General features: G+C 42.5%; 1 protein-coding gene across 3 annotated transcripts; it reads left to right on the plus strand.

Moving 5' to 3' along the window:
• Positions 1–271: 271 nt before the first annotated feature.
• On the plus strand, positions 272–18,189 carry LOC100357397 (Fc receptor-like protein 1). 3 transcript variants are annotated; one of them, XM_008264260.5, is made up of 11 exons: positions 275–419; positions 4,902–4,922; positions 8,016–8,300; positions 9,215–9,502; positions 9,666–9,944; positions 10,254–10,370; positions 11,546–11,573; positions 12,496–12,578; positions 12,809–12,880; positions 13,459–13,490; positions 14,439–18,189. In XM_008264260.5, exons 1-11 carry the CDS (start codon positions 389–391, stop codon positions 14,508–14,510), a joined length of 1,308 nt encoding a protein of 435 aa, XP_008262482.2. In that variant the 5' UTR covers positions 275–388; the 3' UTR covers positions 14,511–18,189. The 3 variants fall into 3 exon arrangements, with proteins under 3 accessions (XP_089155900.1, XP_008262482.2, XP_089155899.1); XM_089299773.1 differs by having other exon boundaries at positions 297–419; positions 4,837–4,922; XM_089299774.1 differs by lacking the exon at positions 8,016–8,300 and having other exon boundaries at positions 272–419.
• The last annotated feature ends 1,257 nt before the right edge of the window (positions 18,190–19,446 follow it).

The following is a 19,446-nucleotide window of genomic DNA, read 5'->3' on the forward strand; positions in this document are numbered from 1 at the left end:
AAAGAATTAAAAGTGTGGCATATGAGTTTCTTCAGGACTATACCTGATGAGATTCATAAATGTGATAAATTGCATTTGGGAAACTTCCTTTGAGACATCCGAGCTCTTGATGAAGGTCCACATATATTCATATGCAGTATCTCTAAGTGGTAGAATTAAGCCAAACTTCAAAAAGAAGCATCTTTAATTATATTTTCCATTGGAGAGGAAATGGAGGTTGACCATTGAAGGGCTCTTCCTCCTTCTTCTATTTCTGTAAACTTGTGTTGAAGGGTAACTTTTGACTCTGACTTCCTCAAACCTCTGACAACCTGCTGTCTCTTCACTCTGATGTGAGTTATTTTTCTGATAAGAAGTATCTCCTGTTACTGTCCCTGGCCTGGTCCTCATGCTGCTGAGCCTCCTGCTACTCATCTGTGGTGAGTCGGACAACTCAGAGCAGGGTGTGGGAGGCCCCCTCATGAAGAGCTGTGGGGACTGCTCAGGACTAGTTGTCTGCTTGGTTATGCTCATGGATGCTCAGGACGCTTAGATCTCTGCCCCCAATCAGGGCTCAGCATCAGGAAGAAAGTGGGACATGTAGTACTGGAAAGCAAGACTTCTGAAACAATCATTTTAGTTTTTATCTCATAGGAATGGTTCACTATTCGTCTTTCTTTCCATCATTAATTTTTTAAAGTTTATTTTATTTTATTTAAAAGGCAGAATCAGATAGATTGGGGAGGGGAGAGAGAGAGAAAGGAAGAAAAAAGAAAGAGAGAGAAAGAGAAAGAGAGAAAGAGAGAAGGCTCTTCTATTCACTGGCTCACCACCTAAGTGGCCACAACATCCAAGGCTGGGCCAGGCTGAAGCCAGGAGCTTGGAACTCCATCTGGGTTTGGGTTGGTAGGGTTCCAAGTATTTGGACCATCTTCTATGGCTTTTTCAGATGCTCTAGCAAGGAGCTGGATTGGAAGTGGAGCAGTAAGGTCTTGAACCAGTACTCATATGAGATGTCAGCATCGCAAGTGTCCCCTTAATCTGCTGTGCCACAGTGTGGGCTCCTGCCACCATTATTACTTTGTGCTTGATTTTTTCAATAGACGCAAAGATAGCAATTAGCATCTCAGTTCCTTCCACTTCTTATGATCAGTAGTATTTGGTTTTTATCCCTCTATGACTCTTCATTCCTGTCTAACTTAAAACGGGATCACCTCCCTTTTTCAACATCCATCCTCTCTACTTGAATTTCTGGCTCACTTTCTCTAACTCTCCATCTCCAGCTTGTGTTTGACTCCAAAGGATTACTTTTCCATTAACAGTTACTATAATGTCTGTTCGCACTTCTCACAGGACTCAGATTCTGTAGTCCATCACCACAACACTCCTCTGGGTACACCTTCATCTCTCTTTTCCCTTAGCATTCTTCTGATGAACATACTTCTCTGCATTTACACCTGTGCTTAAACAAATAAACCTGACTTTATACAAAAGGCACACCTCTGCTAACCTAGCTTCCTTTAAATTTAGGAGTCCAAATCTCGGGTGTCCATCAACAGGCAAACTTCCTACATTTTTGTAGTCCTGTTTGCCCATTTTTGATGACCACTATTTCGTACCTTCTCCTTTCACCTCGAAATTCAAAATTATTCCTCTTAATTCTCAACTTACATTCCTTCCACATGTTTCATTGAGAAAATAGAAGCAACAATTAGAAAATTTCTTCATGTCTCCACTACCCTATCTGCCAGTCTCCCTAGCTCTGCATCCACACATTCCACCTTCTCCGCCCCACCACAAATACACAGTCTCCAGTAGTGCATTAGACCTAAGGTCCTCTTCCTTTCTCAAAAAACTGCTCCATCACCAAAATAGTTCTCTATTCTGGATTATTCCCAAAACACATGCCGTCATATTTTTTATCCAATGGTCTCCTCCATTCTGCTCCATTTCTCTATCTCCCTTTATCAAGTTCTTAGTGAGTTGCCATCTTTGTTTCAGTTCCTCCATTCTTTAAACTTTATTTTGAATTTACATTACTTTAAAATTTGCTTGTTGAAACACTGTATGATTTTTGACAGTTTTACAGTCATGTGACCATGAGAACAATCAAAACAAAATTTCTGTAACTTCCGAAATTCCCTCATATTTTCAATCCTTTTATGGTCAAATCCCATATTTCTAACCATCGCCAAGTGCTAAACTGTCCTAAGTCCTGGGGCTTCTGCATCCTTTCTTGAGCCTGCATCAATCAAGCTTTCAACCCTAGCACTCCATTGAAATGGCTTTTGATAGTAATACCATCACTACCTCCATGTTGTCTCACCCAGGAGTCAATTTTCATTCCTTATTTTACTCAATCTCTTGGGAGCATTTGACACAGATGATTATTCTCTTTTCTGGAAATACTTTTTAATTTGGCTCCCAGAAAACTGTACACTGATGATTCTCTTTTAACTCAATAGTTGCTGCTTTTCTATCTTTTTGCTGGATACTTTGCTGACCTCCAAATGTTAGACCTTCCCAAGGGTGATATGCAGACATCTACATATCTAGATACTAGATGTGTCTTCTCTAACCATAGTCACTTCCCCGAGTTATATAATTTTTTTCATTTTATATGCCACTTTAAGCTTAAAATCTATCTAACTTCTCCAGCTTCATCTTTTCCTTTGAACATCTTCCACAATTTCAACTGCCATCAGGGTATCTAGTAGGCATCTTAAACTCCAAAAGTTCTCTTGATCTCCTACCTGTACCACAATCACCACAAAACTTAAACCATTTCTCCTCATGATTTCTCCACTTCATTAGCATCTTTCTGGTTTCTGTGGCTAAAACTCCAGGACTCATAATCTCTCTCTCTCTCTCTCTCTCTCTCTCTCTCTCTCTCTCTCAGACACACACTTTCAATCAAATCCACAAGTAAACCCTATTTACCCTGTTTTCAAATTTTATACTGAAACATGACTGTGTCAAGTACCAGTACTGCCTAAACTGAGCTGTTATCCAGAGACAAGTCCCACTAATGTTCCCCCAGGTTCTCTTGCATGTCTGTATTCTGCTTTCTTCACAGCATCAGGGATCTTACAAATATGAATTGTCAGAAATGTCCAAGGCTCTCCATTATATTTTCAGTGAAATCTAAAACTGTTGCCAAGTCCCTAAAGTCACCCAGGACTGGCTCTTACCTAGTTCTCACACACCAAAGTCCACCACCGTCCCCACCCACACCCAGTCAGATCCTCCTCAGTCCTTCTTGGACACACTCATTCCCTCCTCAAGTTCTTTGTGTTTGCTGCTCTCTCTCTCTAGGGCTTCTCTTTCCCAAATATTCAGAGGGTTCAATCCTTGATTCCATTCAAGTTTCTACTGAATTACACTCTATATAGTCAAGACCATTATAAAATATTCTGCAATTTATTTATCTGCTTTATTTTTCCTGCAGCACTAACAAGCCCCTGAAATCATGTTGTATATTAATTTCTAGTTCTCTCTCTCTGTCTCTCTCTCTCTCTCTCTCTCTCTCACTATAATGTAAATTCTTGACAGTCAAGACTGATGCTCTTGTGCTTTCCTATAACCCAGTAGCACACACAATGCCTGGCCTGCAGAAAGCACTCAAAACCATTGGCTGTCTGGATGCTGATACAAAATATGATTTTTAAAAGATTTATTTATTCATTTCAAAGGCAGAGTTACAGAGAGAGAAGGAGAGACAGGAAGAGAGATCCCCCACTTGCTAGTTCACTCCCCAAATGGCCACAACAATCAGGGCTGGGCCAGGCTGAAGCCAGAAGCCAGGAGCCTCCTCCAGTCTCCCACATAGGTACAGAGGTCCAAGGACTTGGACCATCCTCTGATGCTTTCCCAGGCACACCAGCAGGGAGCTGGATCAGAAGTGGAGCAGCCAGGACATCCAGTGCCCATATGGGATGCTGACTCTGCAGGTGGCAGCCCATCTGCTACACCACACTGCTGGCCCCCCAAAATATGATTATTATCCTAGCTAACCTCCATCTATCCCTTTAACAACCAAGCAACTAATTATTCAAATGAACAATTAGTCTAGAAAAGTAAGCATATTACTAAAATAAATCATAATACTAAGACTATATTTACTAAATGCTAAGTGAATTCCAGGCACTATTCTCTGCATTTTATGGTTATCAAGTTATTGAATCATCACAAAAACTCTGTGAGGTAGGCATATTTTATAGAAAAGGAGACCAAAACACAGAGAAGTGAAGCACATTCCTGGGGCCATACAGCTTGCAAGAGGAAGAACAAGGATTCAAATTTGTGTCTTCCGCTCAAAAGCCATTTTGACCATTATGTCATAACATTAAGGTCAAATCCTTGGGAAAGGGGAAAATCTTTAGAGAAATATGAATTCTCTCTCTGGACCTAAGCCTCCTCTGAGCTGAAGTTGATAAACAAAGGGGTCCCATGACTTGAGTGTGTGATACTGCACCTACCCTCTTTGTCTATTTATGTTGTTTCTGTAAAGCAGTGAGGCTGGACCTGGATCACTGTAACTTTTGAAAGGAGATAGGAGTGATATGAGGGGTTGGAAGAGGCACCTGCTACATGATTAAAGACATCTCCTCATCACAGATGACAAAAATCATTGGAAATCATTTTATGACCATAAGAAAGAGCCGTGTGTTGTGTGCATGAAAAGGAATGTGGAAAAAGGAGCAGAGAGAAGGAGGGAAGAGTAAAGGAAGGAAGAGGGAGAAACACCAGGAGGGAAGACAGAAGAAGGGAAAGAAAGGGGGAAAAGGAGTGAGGGGGGTGGAATAGAGACATGCAGCTGGCACAGGAAGAGGGCATAGCATTGGGGCATTCTTACAGGAGTTGAACTTTGGGTGTCTGTGGATTCACTGCTGTGTACTGACCTCTGCTGAATTCTCTCCCAGCTCTACTCTGCGAACAAGCCGGTGAGTTGCACTTCCCTTTCTTCTTCATGGTCTGTGGGCGCCTTGTCACTCATGTCAGCCGTGGATGGCTGAACAGTCTGCCTGCCCAAGAGACATCCAGGTGACACCTGCTGAGATGGCAAACATCAGTGACTCCCCTGGGTCCCGGCTGCCCTGTGGTCACCCCAGTCTCTGCACCGGACACATGCCTGCCTGCTCGGGTTGGGGAGCACAACTTGCTCTGATCTTCTCAAGAACTCAGTCTTATTTCTGGAAAGTTCCAGCACAGGGAAGGAGATGACATTTACACAAGGAAAGCAGAGGGTGTTGTCGATTCATGTTAGAAGAATCTCTAACCCTCCAGCCTCAAGAGATAAAAGTCCCCTGTGTGCCCCACCAGGAGTGACAGAGGAAATGCCCAAGTCACAGATCCATGGAGAACAACCTGTAATCAATCCTCAGGCCACACGCAGATGGAATGAAATGGCACAGCTGCCTCCTTTTAATTTTTAGCTCTACTGCAGCTACATCTGTTACCCCAGTTAGATTTTTTCTCTCAAACTCCAGTTTAGGCAAACTTAATTTAGTGCTCTGATCTAGTTTTGAAGTTTTACCTTTACCAGAGGAGAAAATTTTCCTTCCAAAAAAGTAATCTTTCATTAAAGCATTTTCAAATCTAACATAGATAAGAATTGCTTTCTTGTACATAAAGCACAGGCTTAAAAGTGATTGTCCTGCCACCTACTGGGGAGCTCAACACCAGGACATCCTGTACCAGAGGGATCAGAATCAAGCTGATCTTCTGGGATCCTCACCTGACCTTTCTCTAACTTTTGCCATATGTTAATGCCATGCCTGATCTCTTTTACCTCTAAGCCCAAGTGCTCAGTGCTAGCCTTAGCAGAAATCCAAAACCACATCAAGGATGAAGAAACAGTTTCTTCTGCCAGGTACCTTCCAGGTAAAAAAGTTATCTGAAACAAGTGCTGAACTGCAAAACTGAGCTCCAGACCCTTGCAATCAGCCCTGTCCAGTTACCTACACCACCCCCAGCTCAGCAGAAGAACAGATCACAGGTGCCTGGAGGCCTTTTTCTATTCCTTTCTGTGCTCAGCTCCCAGAGCTGCGCTGCTTATCAGCCTTCTGGGCACCAGCAAGAGAAAAGTGAGTCTAGTACATGGAGTCTTCCATGCCGCAAGACAGAGCAAACATTTTGTACCATGGATAAAAGTGATGCTTAAAAGGTCTTGGGGGGAAGCCTTCCAGTAGAAAGACATGGGGACTACAGTTACTGGACTAGGAGTTGCCCATCAGTGATGCAGAGCACATGGAACTTTTATGTGATGAGAAAGAGATTTATTCTAAGAAAAATTATTTTGTGCTATGTATACACAATGGAATACTACTCAGCCATAAAAAATGAAATACTGTGTTTTGGAAAAAAATGGATGCATTTGGAGACTATTATGCTAAGTGAAGTAAGCCAGTCCCCAAAAGACAAATATCATGTTTTCCCTGATTTGTGGTAGCTAATATACAGAGTACAGAAAAATGTAATGCATATGAGTGAAATTAACATTTTGAGATTGATTATTCTTTATAGCCCTTGTCTATACTCTTTTTTTTTTCTTTTTTTGGACAGGTAGAGTAGACAGTGAGAGAGAGAGACAGAGAGAAAGGTCTTCCTTTGCTGTTGGTTTACCCTCCAGTGGATGCCGTGGCATGCGTGCTGCAGCCGGCGCACCACGCTGATCCGAAGGCAGGAGCCAGGTGCTTATCCTGGTCTCCCGTGGGGTGCAGGGCCCAAGGACTTGGGCCATCCTCCACTGCACTCCCGGGCCATAGCAGAGAGCTGGCCTGGAAGAGGGACAACCGGGACAGAATCTGGCGCCCCGACCAGGACTAGAACCTGGTGTGCCGGCACCACAAGGTGGAGGATTAGCCTAGTGAGCCGCGGCGCCGGCCCACCCTTGTCTATACTCTTGAGGAGCAATGATTTTCTACTTGCTACTTGTTGAAGTTATTCAACAGAGAGCTAAGTTTGTGATTATAAAGAAAATTGGGAGTATGCCCTTTTAAAAAGTAAAAGAAAAATAAGAAAGGAAGGTGGATGGAGAGTGGGAGTGAGGAAGGCAGGGTAGGATGGGAAGTATAATTATGCTTTTAAAACTGTATATATGAAATGCATGAAATTTGTTCACCTTCTATAAATAAAAATTATCTTAAAAGGCTTCCCAGAGGGCACAGTCTGAGAGGCAGATAATCAAATGCCTGAAGAGCCACTGCTGTCACAGACAGACTGTGACACTGTGTGTGTCACTGTGACTGAGGGAGGGAAGGAGAGAGGTGGGAGCAGAATACAGCTTCAGCCACCTTTATTCACCCCAAACATTGCCCCTGAGGCCCAAATGGGATACAAGAGGCTTGAGGCATGGATTAAATTGGATCCTTATACCCAGGCTTCTACAGAAGTGTGTACAGACATTCCAGATCAGGGAGCTGGGCTGCGTGGATGGTGGATATGAGGCACACTTCTTCTTCCAGTAGGAACACTTATAACAGGGACAAGACAGAGTCAACAAAAAGGCAACTGAGTTCCTTTCTGTCTTTCCCAGACTGACTTGTCCTCCAGGTCCTATATTCTGCCTTGGAAAGAAATAACGTGGGTCTGAAATATTTGGGGGGTGCAGGGCAGAAGGACAGAATAAAATAACCAAAAGAGTATACAACCAGGATGAAAGAAATGTATTTGCTTTTATGAAAACCTCAAGCCTCACCAACTCCAGGGCCACCTCCAGTGACAATCTTCACTCTCCCCTCACTGGCTTTGAGAAAGGTGTTTTTAGTTAATGAATAGAAACTTCACAAAAACTAAGATCCAAGTCAAAGGTAAGGATTGCCCTCTGGAAGGCAACGCTGCTGCAAGGGGCAGAGTGTGCCCTGCTGAGCAAGGTTGGTTCATGGCCAAGGGAAGCCCCTGGGCCATCTTGGGGGAGTGATGGCTGAGTTTGGTCTATGGTAGTTTGTGTGTCCAACTGAATGAGACAAAAAGTGTCTTTCACCAGAAATTCTGAACCCCATTGCCTTAAATTTGTGTTTAATGCTTCTCTCTAGAACTGCTTCAACCTCCTGTGCTGATACTCAGGCCCACCTCCCCCAAAGAGGGGAGCCCAGTGACCTTGACCTGTATGATTCGGCCCACTCCACACAAGTCAGAGGTCCAGCTCCAGTTTCGCTTCTACAGAGACACCCGAGTCCTGCAGCCAGGCTGGAGTACTTCCCCAGAGTTCCAGATTCCCTCCGTAAGGAGGGAAGACTCAGACTCTTACTGGTGTGAGGCAAAGACAGTGAACAGCGAAACCAAAATAAAGAGCTCGAAGTCCCAGATGCATGTGCACAGTGAGTGTCCACGGGGCTGCTCTTCCAGGGTCAGAGCTAGGGAGGAAAGTAGAACAAAGACATCTCCTGTGCCCTGGGATGGTGGACATGGCAGTGAGGGCCTTCCAGCCTTCCTGGCTTTCTCCCTCTATCAGCTCAACATGGTGAAGTGGTAGGTGAGGGTTCTGGAGAGTAAGTATGTGGAGACGACTATTGGAGAAGGGCTTGTGTAAGAGAAGTGGATTGATTTTGGAAGACAAATGGCAAAGAAGGTGTCTTGTGATTCTGAACAGGGCATTCTCACTCATTCTCAGATGTACATATATCCAGCATGCCATTAGGCCCATATCTATTACCTCCAGGAGGCTGGGCTTTCCCAAACTTGCTAAAAACTCAACATGGTGAAATTGGACCACAATCACTACAACAAAGCCACTGAACGGTTCGCACGCAGTAGGCCACATTCTAGGGCTTCATGTACACTGTTTATTGATACCCCACAACTGGAAGAGGTAAGTATCATTACCACTTCCATTTTACAGATGGAAAATAGAGTCTCAGAAAAGTTAAGTAATTTGATTGAGCACACACAACAAATAGAGTTGGAATGAGCATTCAAACCCAAGTAGTTGGATTTATAAATATAGTGATCATCACACTATATTATTGAAGCTTTATAAAATGAGAGTTTGAAAGGTCGGAGTAGTGGGAGTCCATTATTCTAGGGATATTCTAGTGACACAGGCTTCAGTTTCCTTCTTACCCTACCTCCATTGACTCAGCTAATGCTAATTCCAGATCAGCAGACCCCTGACTTGCAGTTTCAATTATATAAATTATTGACTTTACCACCACAGCCTTTGCTTTTAGAACTGTCACACCTTCCCCTTATCTCCCCACTAAAGGTTCTCTTATATCATCTTGTGTTCATGCAGGAGTCCCTGTGTCTGATGTGAGCCTGGACACGTGGCCCCCGGGGGGGCAGGTGACGAAAGGAGACAAGCTGGTCCTCATCTGCTCCGTTGCTAAGGGCACAGGAGACATTACCTTCTTCTGGTACAAAGGGTCCCTGGGTCTGAACCTGGAAAGGAAGACCCAGCGTTCCCTGACAGCAGAATTTGAGATCCCTTCAGTGAGGGAGAGTGATGCTGAGGGGTATTACTGTGCAGCTGACAATGGCTTCGGCCCCAGACTCAGTGGGCTGGTGGGCGTCACTGTCAGAAGTAAGTTCCCCCACTTGCTGCTCAGCCAGCAAATCTCAGACTGAGCTCCTTGCTTCCCTGGGATACCGTGAGGAAATTCAATGGGGCGGACCCTCTGTGGGCAGTGCTTATGGGTCCATCATATCTTTAGGGACCCTCTCTGACAGTCCTCCATCTCTCTCAGGTCCAGTGTCTCGTCCTGTCCTCACTCTCAGGGCTCCCAGGGCCCAGGCTGTGGTGGGAGATGTGGTGGAGCTGCACTGTGAAGCCCCCAGAGGTTCTTCTCCACTCCTGTACCGGTTTTATCATGAGGATGCTATTCTGGAGAACAGCTCAGTCCCCTTTGGGCAAGGAGTGTCCTTCAACCTCTCTCTGACTGCAGAGCACTCTGGAAACTACTCCTGTGAAATTGACAATGGCCATGAGCTCCAGCACAGTGAGACCGTGACACTCGCTGTCAAAGGTATAACTCTGACTGTGGAGTTGTCTTGGTCAAGTGTTTCTTTCCCGGATTCCTGAGGAAGGTTTGCTGATGCCACCCTGCTTCTGGTCATGTGTTACCAAAGCTGGGCCTGCTGCTGGCAGTGCTGTCAAGAGGTTGGGTGCCTCTCTTCTTTCATCAAATTGATAACAAGCAAGTCCCTAGATAAACAAATGTATCCCCCTACCCCCGGAAAGAACAGGCTTTGGGCACAAACCCCACCCAAGGTATCTACTTTCCAAACCCCAAGTCCTGCCTCTCATCAGCTCACGCTCAGGTCTCTCCACACAGTGCCCACTGGAGAGAGAAGCGATCGTCTTACTGCAGGAGTCATGGAAGGGCTACTGGGCAGTCTTGGTCCGGCCATCATAGCCCTGCTATTTTGCTGCTGGCTCAAGAAAAAAATAGGTTAGTATTTACAAAGATTGCTGTATTTTGTTACTGTGACCTTTGTTTTTACTGAGTTAGGCTGATTTATGACAAATGTACTGCAAAACAAATATATGCTGTGAACCACCTTGCCTGTGGCTCACAGCCCCCAGTGCATGGCAACATTTTTTAGCAAAGTTCTCCATCCCTCATATACTCTCATTTGAGATTCAACTGCTATGTTGTGCTTCTGCAATTTAATTTTTATTCAGAATATAGCATTAAAAATAATTAATCAACCACAAAAAGAGAAAAATCCAAAGCAGCTCCAGCTTTCTTGACCATGTTCTAAAGTCAACATGTTAATTCCTATTTATCTCACAGCGTCATCACAAGCTTTCCATTCTCCCTGAAATGTTGTTCACATAGCCACATATTGTACTCACCATGCGATCTTTCTTACTGTTCTGCTGAGATGTTATTTTTCTCTGAGAAGCTTCACCTGGTCACACATCTGCAGTTGTCCTATTATCAGTCCAAGCTCATACAGCTTCACACTTTATCACAATTGGTGATATTTCCTTGTGTGTTAACTTTGGTCATCTGTTCTCCATTGAGCATGTAGGGATGGGGCAAGGGAGGACAATAGGAGATTCTCATTTAAGTTCCAAGCTTTAGTCCAGCTCTCTGCTGTGGCCTGGGAAGGCAGTGGAGGATGGCCCAAGTGCTTGGGTCCCTAAACCCTCATGGGAGACCAGGAGGAAGCACCTGGCTCCTGGCTTCGGATCAGCGCAGCACGCTGGCCGTGGCAGCCATTTGGGGGGTGAACCAATAGAAGGCAGACCTTTCTCTCTGTCTCTCTCTCTCACTGTCTAACTCTGCCTATCAAAAAAAAAAAAAATCCAAGCTTTTCCAGCATCTATGAGCATCTTGCCCTATCTATAGCATTACTGTGGCAGCACGTGTCTCCAGGGACTTTTGTCATGGTAAGTTTGGGTGTTGTGGTTACAAAACCAAACCAAAATGTATAATAGACACAGGGTTCAGAAACATGAGTTCAAAACTTAGATCTGGTAATTATTAGCTTCAGAAAGGCTACTTAGATTTCTGGACCTGAATCTCTCATCTGTGAGATTGAAGGCTCTTGAAATGATTGCTTGGAGGAAACACTGAGAAAGATCATTGATGAAGTAACTCATTTGTTTGACTTGCAGGAAGACGCTCACCCAGGAATCCACCCAGGTGAGGCTTGGTTTTCTCCTTGTATGTTGATAATAATAATAAAAAAAACTACTTTAAAAACTTTAGTTGTCCCCACTCATAAATCTTTATCCTTTTTCACACCCCAAACTTACCCCAGTTCTCCTACTGGCAACCCTCAACATTCATATGCTATTTTATCCTCTTTTACATTTCACACATTAACTAAATATTTCAAATCCTTTCGTGGTTTTTCTGATTGATCCCCTTCAATACTTTGGCAGAATAAGAAAGTGACATTGATTTGTTGACCAGAGCCACGTATTCATTCAGTCAACCATTGCCTGAGGGTCTGTAAGTCCTCCCATTGGCTGCTGGGAGGAATGAAAACATGGAAACACCTTGAGAATCTGAAAACATTTTCGAATTAGCTGATATGCAAGACAGAGAGTAATAAACATACCAAAAAATTGTTGATGGAATATTTCCATCTAGGAATACCAATGTTTGATTGATATACTTTTCTAGTGCCAAATTGTCTATTGTTTCTGCCAAAAATAAACATATTTTGCCCAGAGCTTCACTCTTTCTGCGGCACTTGCACATGCACGACCGTTATGTTCTGCTCCTTCCTCGAGTTCTTGTTCTGCCCAGTCACCTGCTTTCCATCTGGGATAAGTCAATGTTTCTTCATTTCATATTTGCTGAGCACCTGTGATGTGAATGGCACTATCCGGGGGTGAGGGGGGGATCAGATATATAAGAGCCTTTTACTCATGGAGTAACACACATTCTCCAATGCCTCACCCAGCCTGTGGACTTGTACCCAGAGCTGTGCTAGTTTTCCTGGTAATTAGTATTCTGCTCAAGAACCTTTCTAACAGCTCTCTCCTTCTCAGATGGCTGTGTCTGGTATATCTGGGACCCTACCCCAGATAGACAGCATGTGTTTCTGTGTTTGCAGGAGCCCTCCCAGCCCAGTACACCAAGAATCCACTCACCTCAACTCACTTGATCCAGGGAAGCTACAGCCTATATATGAAAACGGTGAGGCTTCCCACGGGACCTGAGCCAATGAGGGTACAACAAGCCGGGAAAGGGCCACAGTGTGATGTCTGCCAGCCATGCCTGGCCCTGTTACGCTCCAGCCTCTCCTGCAATTAAACGAATCATCTGCTTCCATGGCTGTGATTGGTGGTGGACATGGAATGAGTTAAATGAGACAAAAAAAAAATGGCCTGTGTCAGTGTTGTATTGCCTCCCTTTTTCTCTTTCAGTGAGTGCTGTAAGTGGTGATGGAATTTATTCATCAGTGTACCAAATCCAGCAGGAATTGGATTCAACAGCAGGTGAGACATGTGGGAAGGAATTTGTCTCTGACTTTTGTGTTTCCTGGAACCAAAAGGACAATCGGTGACTGAACATGGCAGCATGGCAGTATTTTTCAGAGACGTTGTAGCTTCCCTTGGAGCTGACTATACACATCGCTGTTCCTGGCTGAAGGTTATCAGGCGGGAGTACAGCCCAGTGTTGGTGCTAACCTGACCTACTCTATGCTTCACTCCCCGGCCATTCAGCATCACTGGAGATGGTGCTCTCTTTAAGTAGCCCTGCAGAGTCCTGGCAGCACCCTGTCACAGCTGCCTACTTGCTGATGTTGTCCCTTCCTATTCACAAATGGTCCAGAAACCTTGGGAGTCTACTTGGCATTGGAGGAGGGTCCTATTTAACACCGCCCCCACAGGCTGCCAATTTTCCTTTGAAAACCAAGAGAATCAAGTTTGTACAGAAAGAAGTACAAGGCATAAATGTCAAGGGGACTTAGTCTGTGAAACTAGATGATAGAAGAGGCAGACTTTATTAATGTGAGGTCAGTAAAGGACTAAATACAGGTGGAATCTCACAGCACTTACCTTTCCCTCCACAGTTGAACCTACTGGGACCCATGTGATGAATAACGTGAGTGAGAGTTTCTACTCATACCCTCTCTCTTCTCTTCAGGGGCTGGTTCTCAAAATTCTTAAGTTGTAACGGCTTAGGAATAGCAAAAGATCCCATCATCCTTTATCTCCCAAAACAGTTGGAGGCAAAAACATATAGTTATAACCATGAAGTGTCACTGTACAAGGAAATTTGGGGGCTGCACATGTGCATTTACTCCAGCTACAGGCATAAGGATGACTCATAGTTCAATCGTGATGCATACCTAGTCTAAAAATTCATTTATTTGAAAACTCAATTTTTCCTAGCATACCGCTGGATCATACACCTGTCACTTTGTATTGTAAAGTTAACAAAGCCATCTGCAGCAAACTATAACAATAATGAATGCAGCTAAGCTAATAATGATTGTGCCATGAAAACTCACTCATTTGTTAACCTTGAACAATTCAAGCTATCACTGATGATGCAAAAATACTTTCTGAGACCTGCAGGAATTGCAACTCTGTGCATGTGTACAAGGACAGCAGGTGCTTTGTAGTTTTGTCTAGTGTAGCGTAGTTGCCAGATATCTTGGGGTGGAAGTCAAGTCCTGGTAAAGTCCAGTGACATACTAAATTTAATTTATGAATAAAATAGTCTGACATTCTTAAAAAATGACTGCCCCTGGAGGTGCCTAACAATGGCCCGTAAGAATGAGGGAAGGCCTTGTACATTTGAATCAGCTTGCTGTCCACCAGGAGCACCTCTGCAGCCCACCTATAAGATGCAGGGCCCCTGAAAAGGCTGGTCTGGACCCACAGTCTGCAATAGGCTGTATTGTGCATGTGTGCAACACATGTCCTGTATTGCTGCATTGTGTGCCACGAGAGGGTGCACCCAGACTAGCCAGGGGAGAAGACCAGGGGAAGGCCAGTTCTTCTTCTCTTCCTTGTCCTGGTCCCATCTCTGTGCCTTTGCTTACAGGAATCCTCAGACATTTATTCTAGGGTGAGGAAGGAAGACTTTACCGATGTGGACTATGAAGATGCTATGTAACCTGATGGAAGAGTCTATTTGTGGAAAACCACCCAGGACCCCATGTCTCAGACCCACATGTTCTTCAGAGATCCTAGAATTAAGTTTCCAACACACCTCATCCAGGTGCTTTTCTGTAGAAGACTATTTCTTCCCCTACTATAAGGCTGGCATGAACTTTGAAGAAATCACTCAGGAGAACCAACACAGAGAGAGAAGTGGGAGGGACTTTTTCACCAACATCTGATTGCTGCTGGCTCCTTTAGAAACAGGTCAAGTTGTGCTGTTACTTCTTTTTACATAAGTAAATGGTGCTGGATAAGAAATTCTGGGGTCTTAAGGTGGAGACAGTGAAGCTTTGCCTGCACAAACCCAAGATTAGTGATTTTGCAGGACTCTCCATAAAGAGAGCTTTCACCACCAGTTTGTGCAAATGCTTTCTCTGCTCACACAGTGCAGAACCCTAGCCCTGCTTCTTGCATGATTCAGCATCCTCTTTTCATGTGAAATATGTTATTCAGGGGTTTTGGGGGTCACTACTACCAAATCACATGTAAAACAAGGTTACAGCAAAGGTTATTGTGATTACTTTCAATTTTGCTGACATATTTTGTGTACAAGGGCCAATCTAAAGATCCACATATGTATCATATTTATAAGTTTCAGTACATCCAAACTTCTGTATTTGTTATGGCCTCTAAGAGTTTTACAAATGCTGTTTCCTCTTTTATTAACAAACTCTTTGAAAGTATTACAATGTAGTCTGTAGGACTGTATCATAATTTTAAAGCAATCATATGCCCATTTTTACAAACTAAAACAATTTAAAGGCATATAAAATAAAAAGTTAGAGTTTTTCCTGCAAGCTAGCACCACAAAGTGACAACCATGGTTAAAAATTTAAGTTTTTTAAAATATTTTTGTATAAGGGCTTACATGTACATGTAAATATATAGATATCTAGAAGTTTATCTATATAACAAACTCATGAAATATTTTCAAATCTATATTTAGATGTATTATATTATTTTTAAAGACTGCATTGTTTTCTGTTTTACAGTAATTCATAAAATATATTTTATTGTGTTAAGTATGCATAACATAAAATGGTCATCTTAGCCTTTTTTTAAGTGCTCGATTCAGTTGTACTAAGTACCAAAATAACATATTTTAATCTTTTTTATCACTGCTAGACATTAAGGTGGCTTTCATAAATGTTATACTATAAAAGCAATACTCAAACAAATGTCCTTGTGCAAGAATATTTATGCATTCATGACAGATTATCTGGAAGAAAAATTTATAAGTCTTGGATTACTGTATTTTAGGCTGTATACATTAAATGTTTTTGTTAAATGTTCTTAAATCTTTCTCAAACCTGTATCAACATACACATCCATCAACAACATATGAGACAATCAATTTAGGGTAGAAAGGTATCATAACCAATGCCCCTCATGCTTCTTAAATTATTGATGCAAGTGAGCATCTTTCCATAAATTGAATGTTACTATGTGGTTCTCCTAAAGGTTTCCTTGGGGGCCGATGCTGTGGCGAAGTGAGTTAAGGCCTCGACCTGTAGTGCTGGCATCCCTTATGGGCACCAGTTCAGGTCCCAGCTGCTTTACTTCTGATCCAGTTCTCTGCTGTGGCCTAGGAGGGCAGCAGAGGATGATAGCACAGGTCCTTGGGCCCTTGCAACCACGTTGGAAACTGGGCATCGAATCGGCTCAGCTCTGGTCGTTGCGTCCATTGGGGAATGAACCAGCTGCTGGAAGACCTCTCTCTGCTTCTGTCTCTGCCTCTCTGTAACTATGCCTTTCAAATAAATAAATAAGTCTTTTAAAAAAAGTTTCCTTGGTTTAGCTTTTGCCCATTTTCTGTGTACTCATTTCTCTTCTTCTTACAGCTTTTATAGGAAGTTTTTAAGTTGAGGCATGACTTACAAATGGTGGAAGGCACAGTTGTTGCACAGTTCCACCAACTGGACAAACTCATACATCTGTGTAATCCAAACTTCTGTCTTGGTATAGAATATTTTCATCATTCCAGAAACTTTCTTAAACATGTTCCCAGTCATTTTCTGCCCCTCAAGGAACATTGAATAGATATTATTGTTTTTGACCATTCTTCCACTGTATGCAAGGCCAATGTTTATGTCTAATCTTTCATTTCACTTTTCTTTTACAGTGAATTTTAAAATATGGAAGATTAGTCTTTGTGCAGCTGTATTCCACTTTTTATGTCTTGGTCTTCCTGTCTTTCTATTATCTTCTAGAACATATAATTATGTTCTCTTCAATATTCTTATGTATTTTATAATACTTTCATAGTTGTTTATAGTCATCCATATTTCATGCATATGGTTTATGCAAGTAATGAATCTAACTTTTACTGCTTTTTCTTTACATTTTTGTGTATATTTTTAGAATTTAAAAAATGTGTGGGGTAGACAACATAAGTTGTCCACTATCATTTACTAAATAGTCTGTTCTCTCTCATTTTACTTTTATGATATTTTAGCTCAGCTGAATTGAACATTAGTCTGATTCTGGGCTTTGTGTAATGTCACATGTCCTCCCATCCTCCTTCCCTTGCAGAATCCACTTCAACCACATTAACCACAATGTTCCTCAAATACATCAAATGTAGCCCCAGTTCAGGAACTCTCACTTTCCATTCTGTCTGCCTTAAATATTCTTCCATTTAATTTCTTTTCTCTCTTATTTCCTCCAGTTGAAGTTTCTGCTTTGAGTTTCTGTTTTTGGCTCTTGGGAATTTTTATTACTTGTTTGCTTGACAGGGATTTTTACATTTTGTATGCCACTGTTTTTATTTGGAGCTCCAATATAGGAGCACTATGGAATTGGAGTGCTATGTGACCAGAAAATTGAACCTCTTTATACCATTAGTCCTTTGCCTAATACTTATATTAAGTTTATTTATGACTTCTTAAATTCCAATCCTTTATATTTATTTTCTTTCCTTATGAACTCGAATTTTCTAATTCCTTCCTTCCTTCCTTCCTTCCTTCCTTCCTTCCTTCCTTCCTTCCTTTGGTAGAGTTACAGAGAAGGAGAGAGGGAGGGGGAGAGAGAGAGAGAGAGATTTTCCATCCACTGGTTCACTCCCCAAATGGCACGAACTACAGGACCTGGGAAGAGCTTAAGCCAGGAGCCAGGAGCTTCTTTTGGTCTCCCACAAGGGTACAGGGACCCAAGCACTTGGGCCATCTTCCACTGCCTTCCCAGGTGCATTAGCAAGGAGCTGGATCAGAAGTGAAGCAGCCAGGACTTGAATCCGCATGCCTATGGGACACTGGCACTGCAGGCAGTGGCTTTTCCCTCTTATGCCTCAGTGCTGGTCTCTCCGGTCTTTTTTTTTTATAGGGCCGGTGAGTTCATTTGTCCAAAAGTCCAAAAGTAGATTTTAAAATTGATTGCTTAATTAAAGACTCGCCAGTATTAGTATACTATTCCATGGTCTTGTAGCGTCTGTTTATAGCCTTTGAAAAATCTTCTATCCATTTAATAATTACTCCTTTGTAATTAATCTGTTTTTTTTCTCTCTGGTTGCTTTTAAGACTTTCTATCTTTGGCATTATGTAATCTCACTGTATTGGATTTATTTAGTCTAAATATGGATTTATTTAGTCTGAGATTAATGACTATTTTTATTAAAATTTTTATTTATTAAATTATTTATCTTCTTTTAAAATCTTATTTAAGGTATACAAATTTCATGTATTTCATGTGTACAGACATAGGAACATAGTGATACTTCCCACCCTACACACCCTGCCACCCACACTTAATTCATGTCTTTCTTCAAAGTTAAAAAATATTGTCATTTATTATGCTTTCTTAATATTACTTTAATTCTCTCCTTCATTAATTCATATCAGAAGTTTATCGATTCTTCTAATTCTATTTTCATTACTCCTAATTATTCTCTCAGATTTCCATTTCTAAGTTGCATTCTGACTAATTTAAAATTTTTATCTTTCTAGTTCTGTCTTTGGCTATATTTATTTTATTTAACCCACTTCCTATTTTAGTGGTTATAATTTTTTTCTGGTGAGGTCATCAGCAAAAAATGGTTAAAAGCATGGTCTGTGAGAAAGGATTGTCTGAATTTACATTTTTTCTCTACCAGTTTACTAGTGCTGCAGTTTGGTTCAAATTAATGTGAAATTCAAACAGCAGTTATAGCTAAAAACAGTGTTGTTTTAAAAATTAAGTAAAATCCTATGTGTAAAATGCTTAAAACAGTGTAAAATGGTGTTTGGAACACACTAAGTACTCAAAAAAAAAAAAAAAAAACAGTTTCTAAGGCTTAGGTGTGCTTGGTGTGGTCACAGAACTGGGGTATGGAATATGGGTATACAAGGTGGCACAGTGGCTCCAGGGTGTGGGAAGTGGTCTGCCTTGCAATGCTAGTGGCTCAGCTGTTAGAGACATGAGCATTCATGGTACAACAGAGCCAAGGTTGGTAGCACAGGTGCACAAAGAGAAACTGAGTCACCTGAGACCTGGAACAAGACTAACCCATAGAAATGGTGGCCCCAGTTTTTGAGGTATAAGTGTTTTCAGTACTACAGAGCCAGTGCATAAAATGTAGACATATAAGTAGTGTCTATGGCCCTGGGATCTGGAATGTGGGCACACACAAAGTGGTCATGGCTCCAGAGTAAGAGATGTATATTGCATTGGAAGGGGTGGCAACCTCAACCTTGGCACAGCACAATAGAAGGCCCTTACTAAGGGGAGGTAAAGCACCATCTTCCTCTTCAGGAGTCTGCCGCAGGCATGGAGCTTGGTTATTTCAGTGGTTACAGCTGCTCAAGTCCTCCTTAGAACAGGCTGCAGCCGGCGCCATGGCTCAACAAGCTAATCCTCTGCCTAGCGGCGCCGGCACACAGGGTTCTAGTCCCGGTTGGGGCGCCAGATTCTGTCCC

Source organism: Oryctolagus cuniculus, chromosome 7 (assembly GCF_051225735.1).
Source record: "Oryctolagus cuniculus isolate XC-2025 breed Fujian yellow rabbit chromosome 7, ASM5122573v1, whole genome shotgun sequence".
Classification (NCBI taxonomy): Eukaryota; Metazoa; Chordata; class Mammalia; order Lagomorpha; family Leporidae; genus Oryctolagus; species Oryctolagus cuniculus.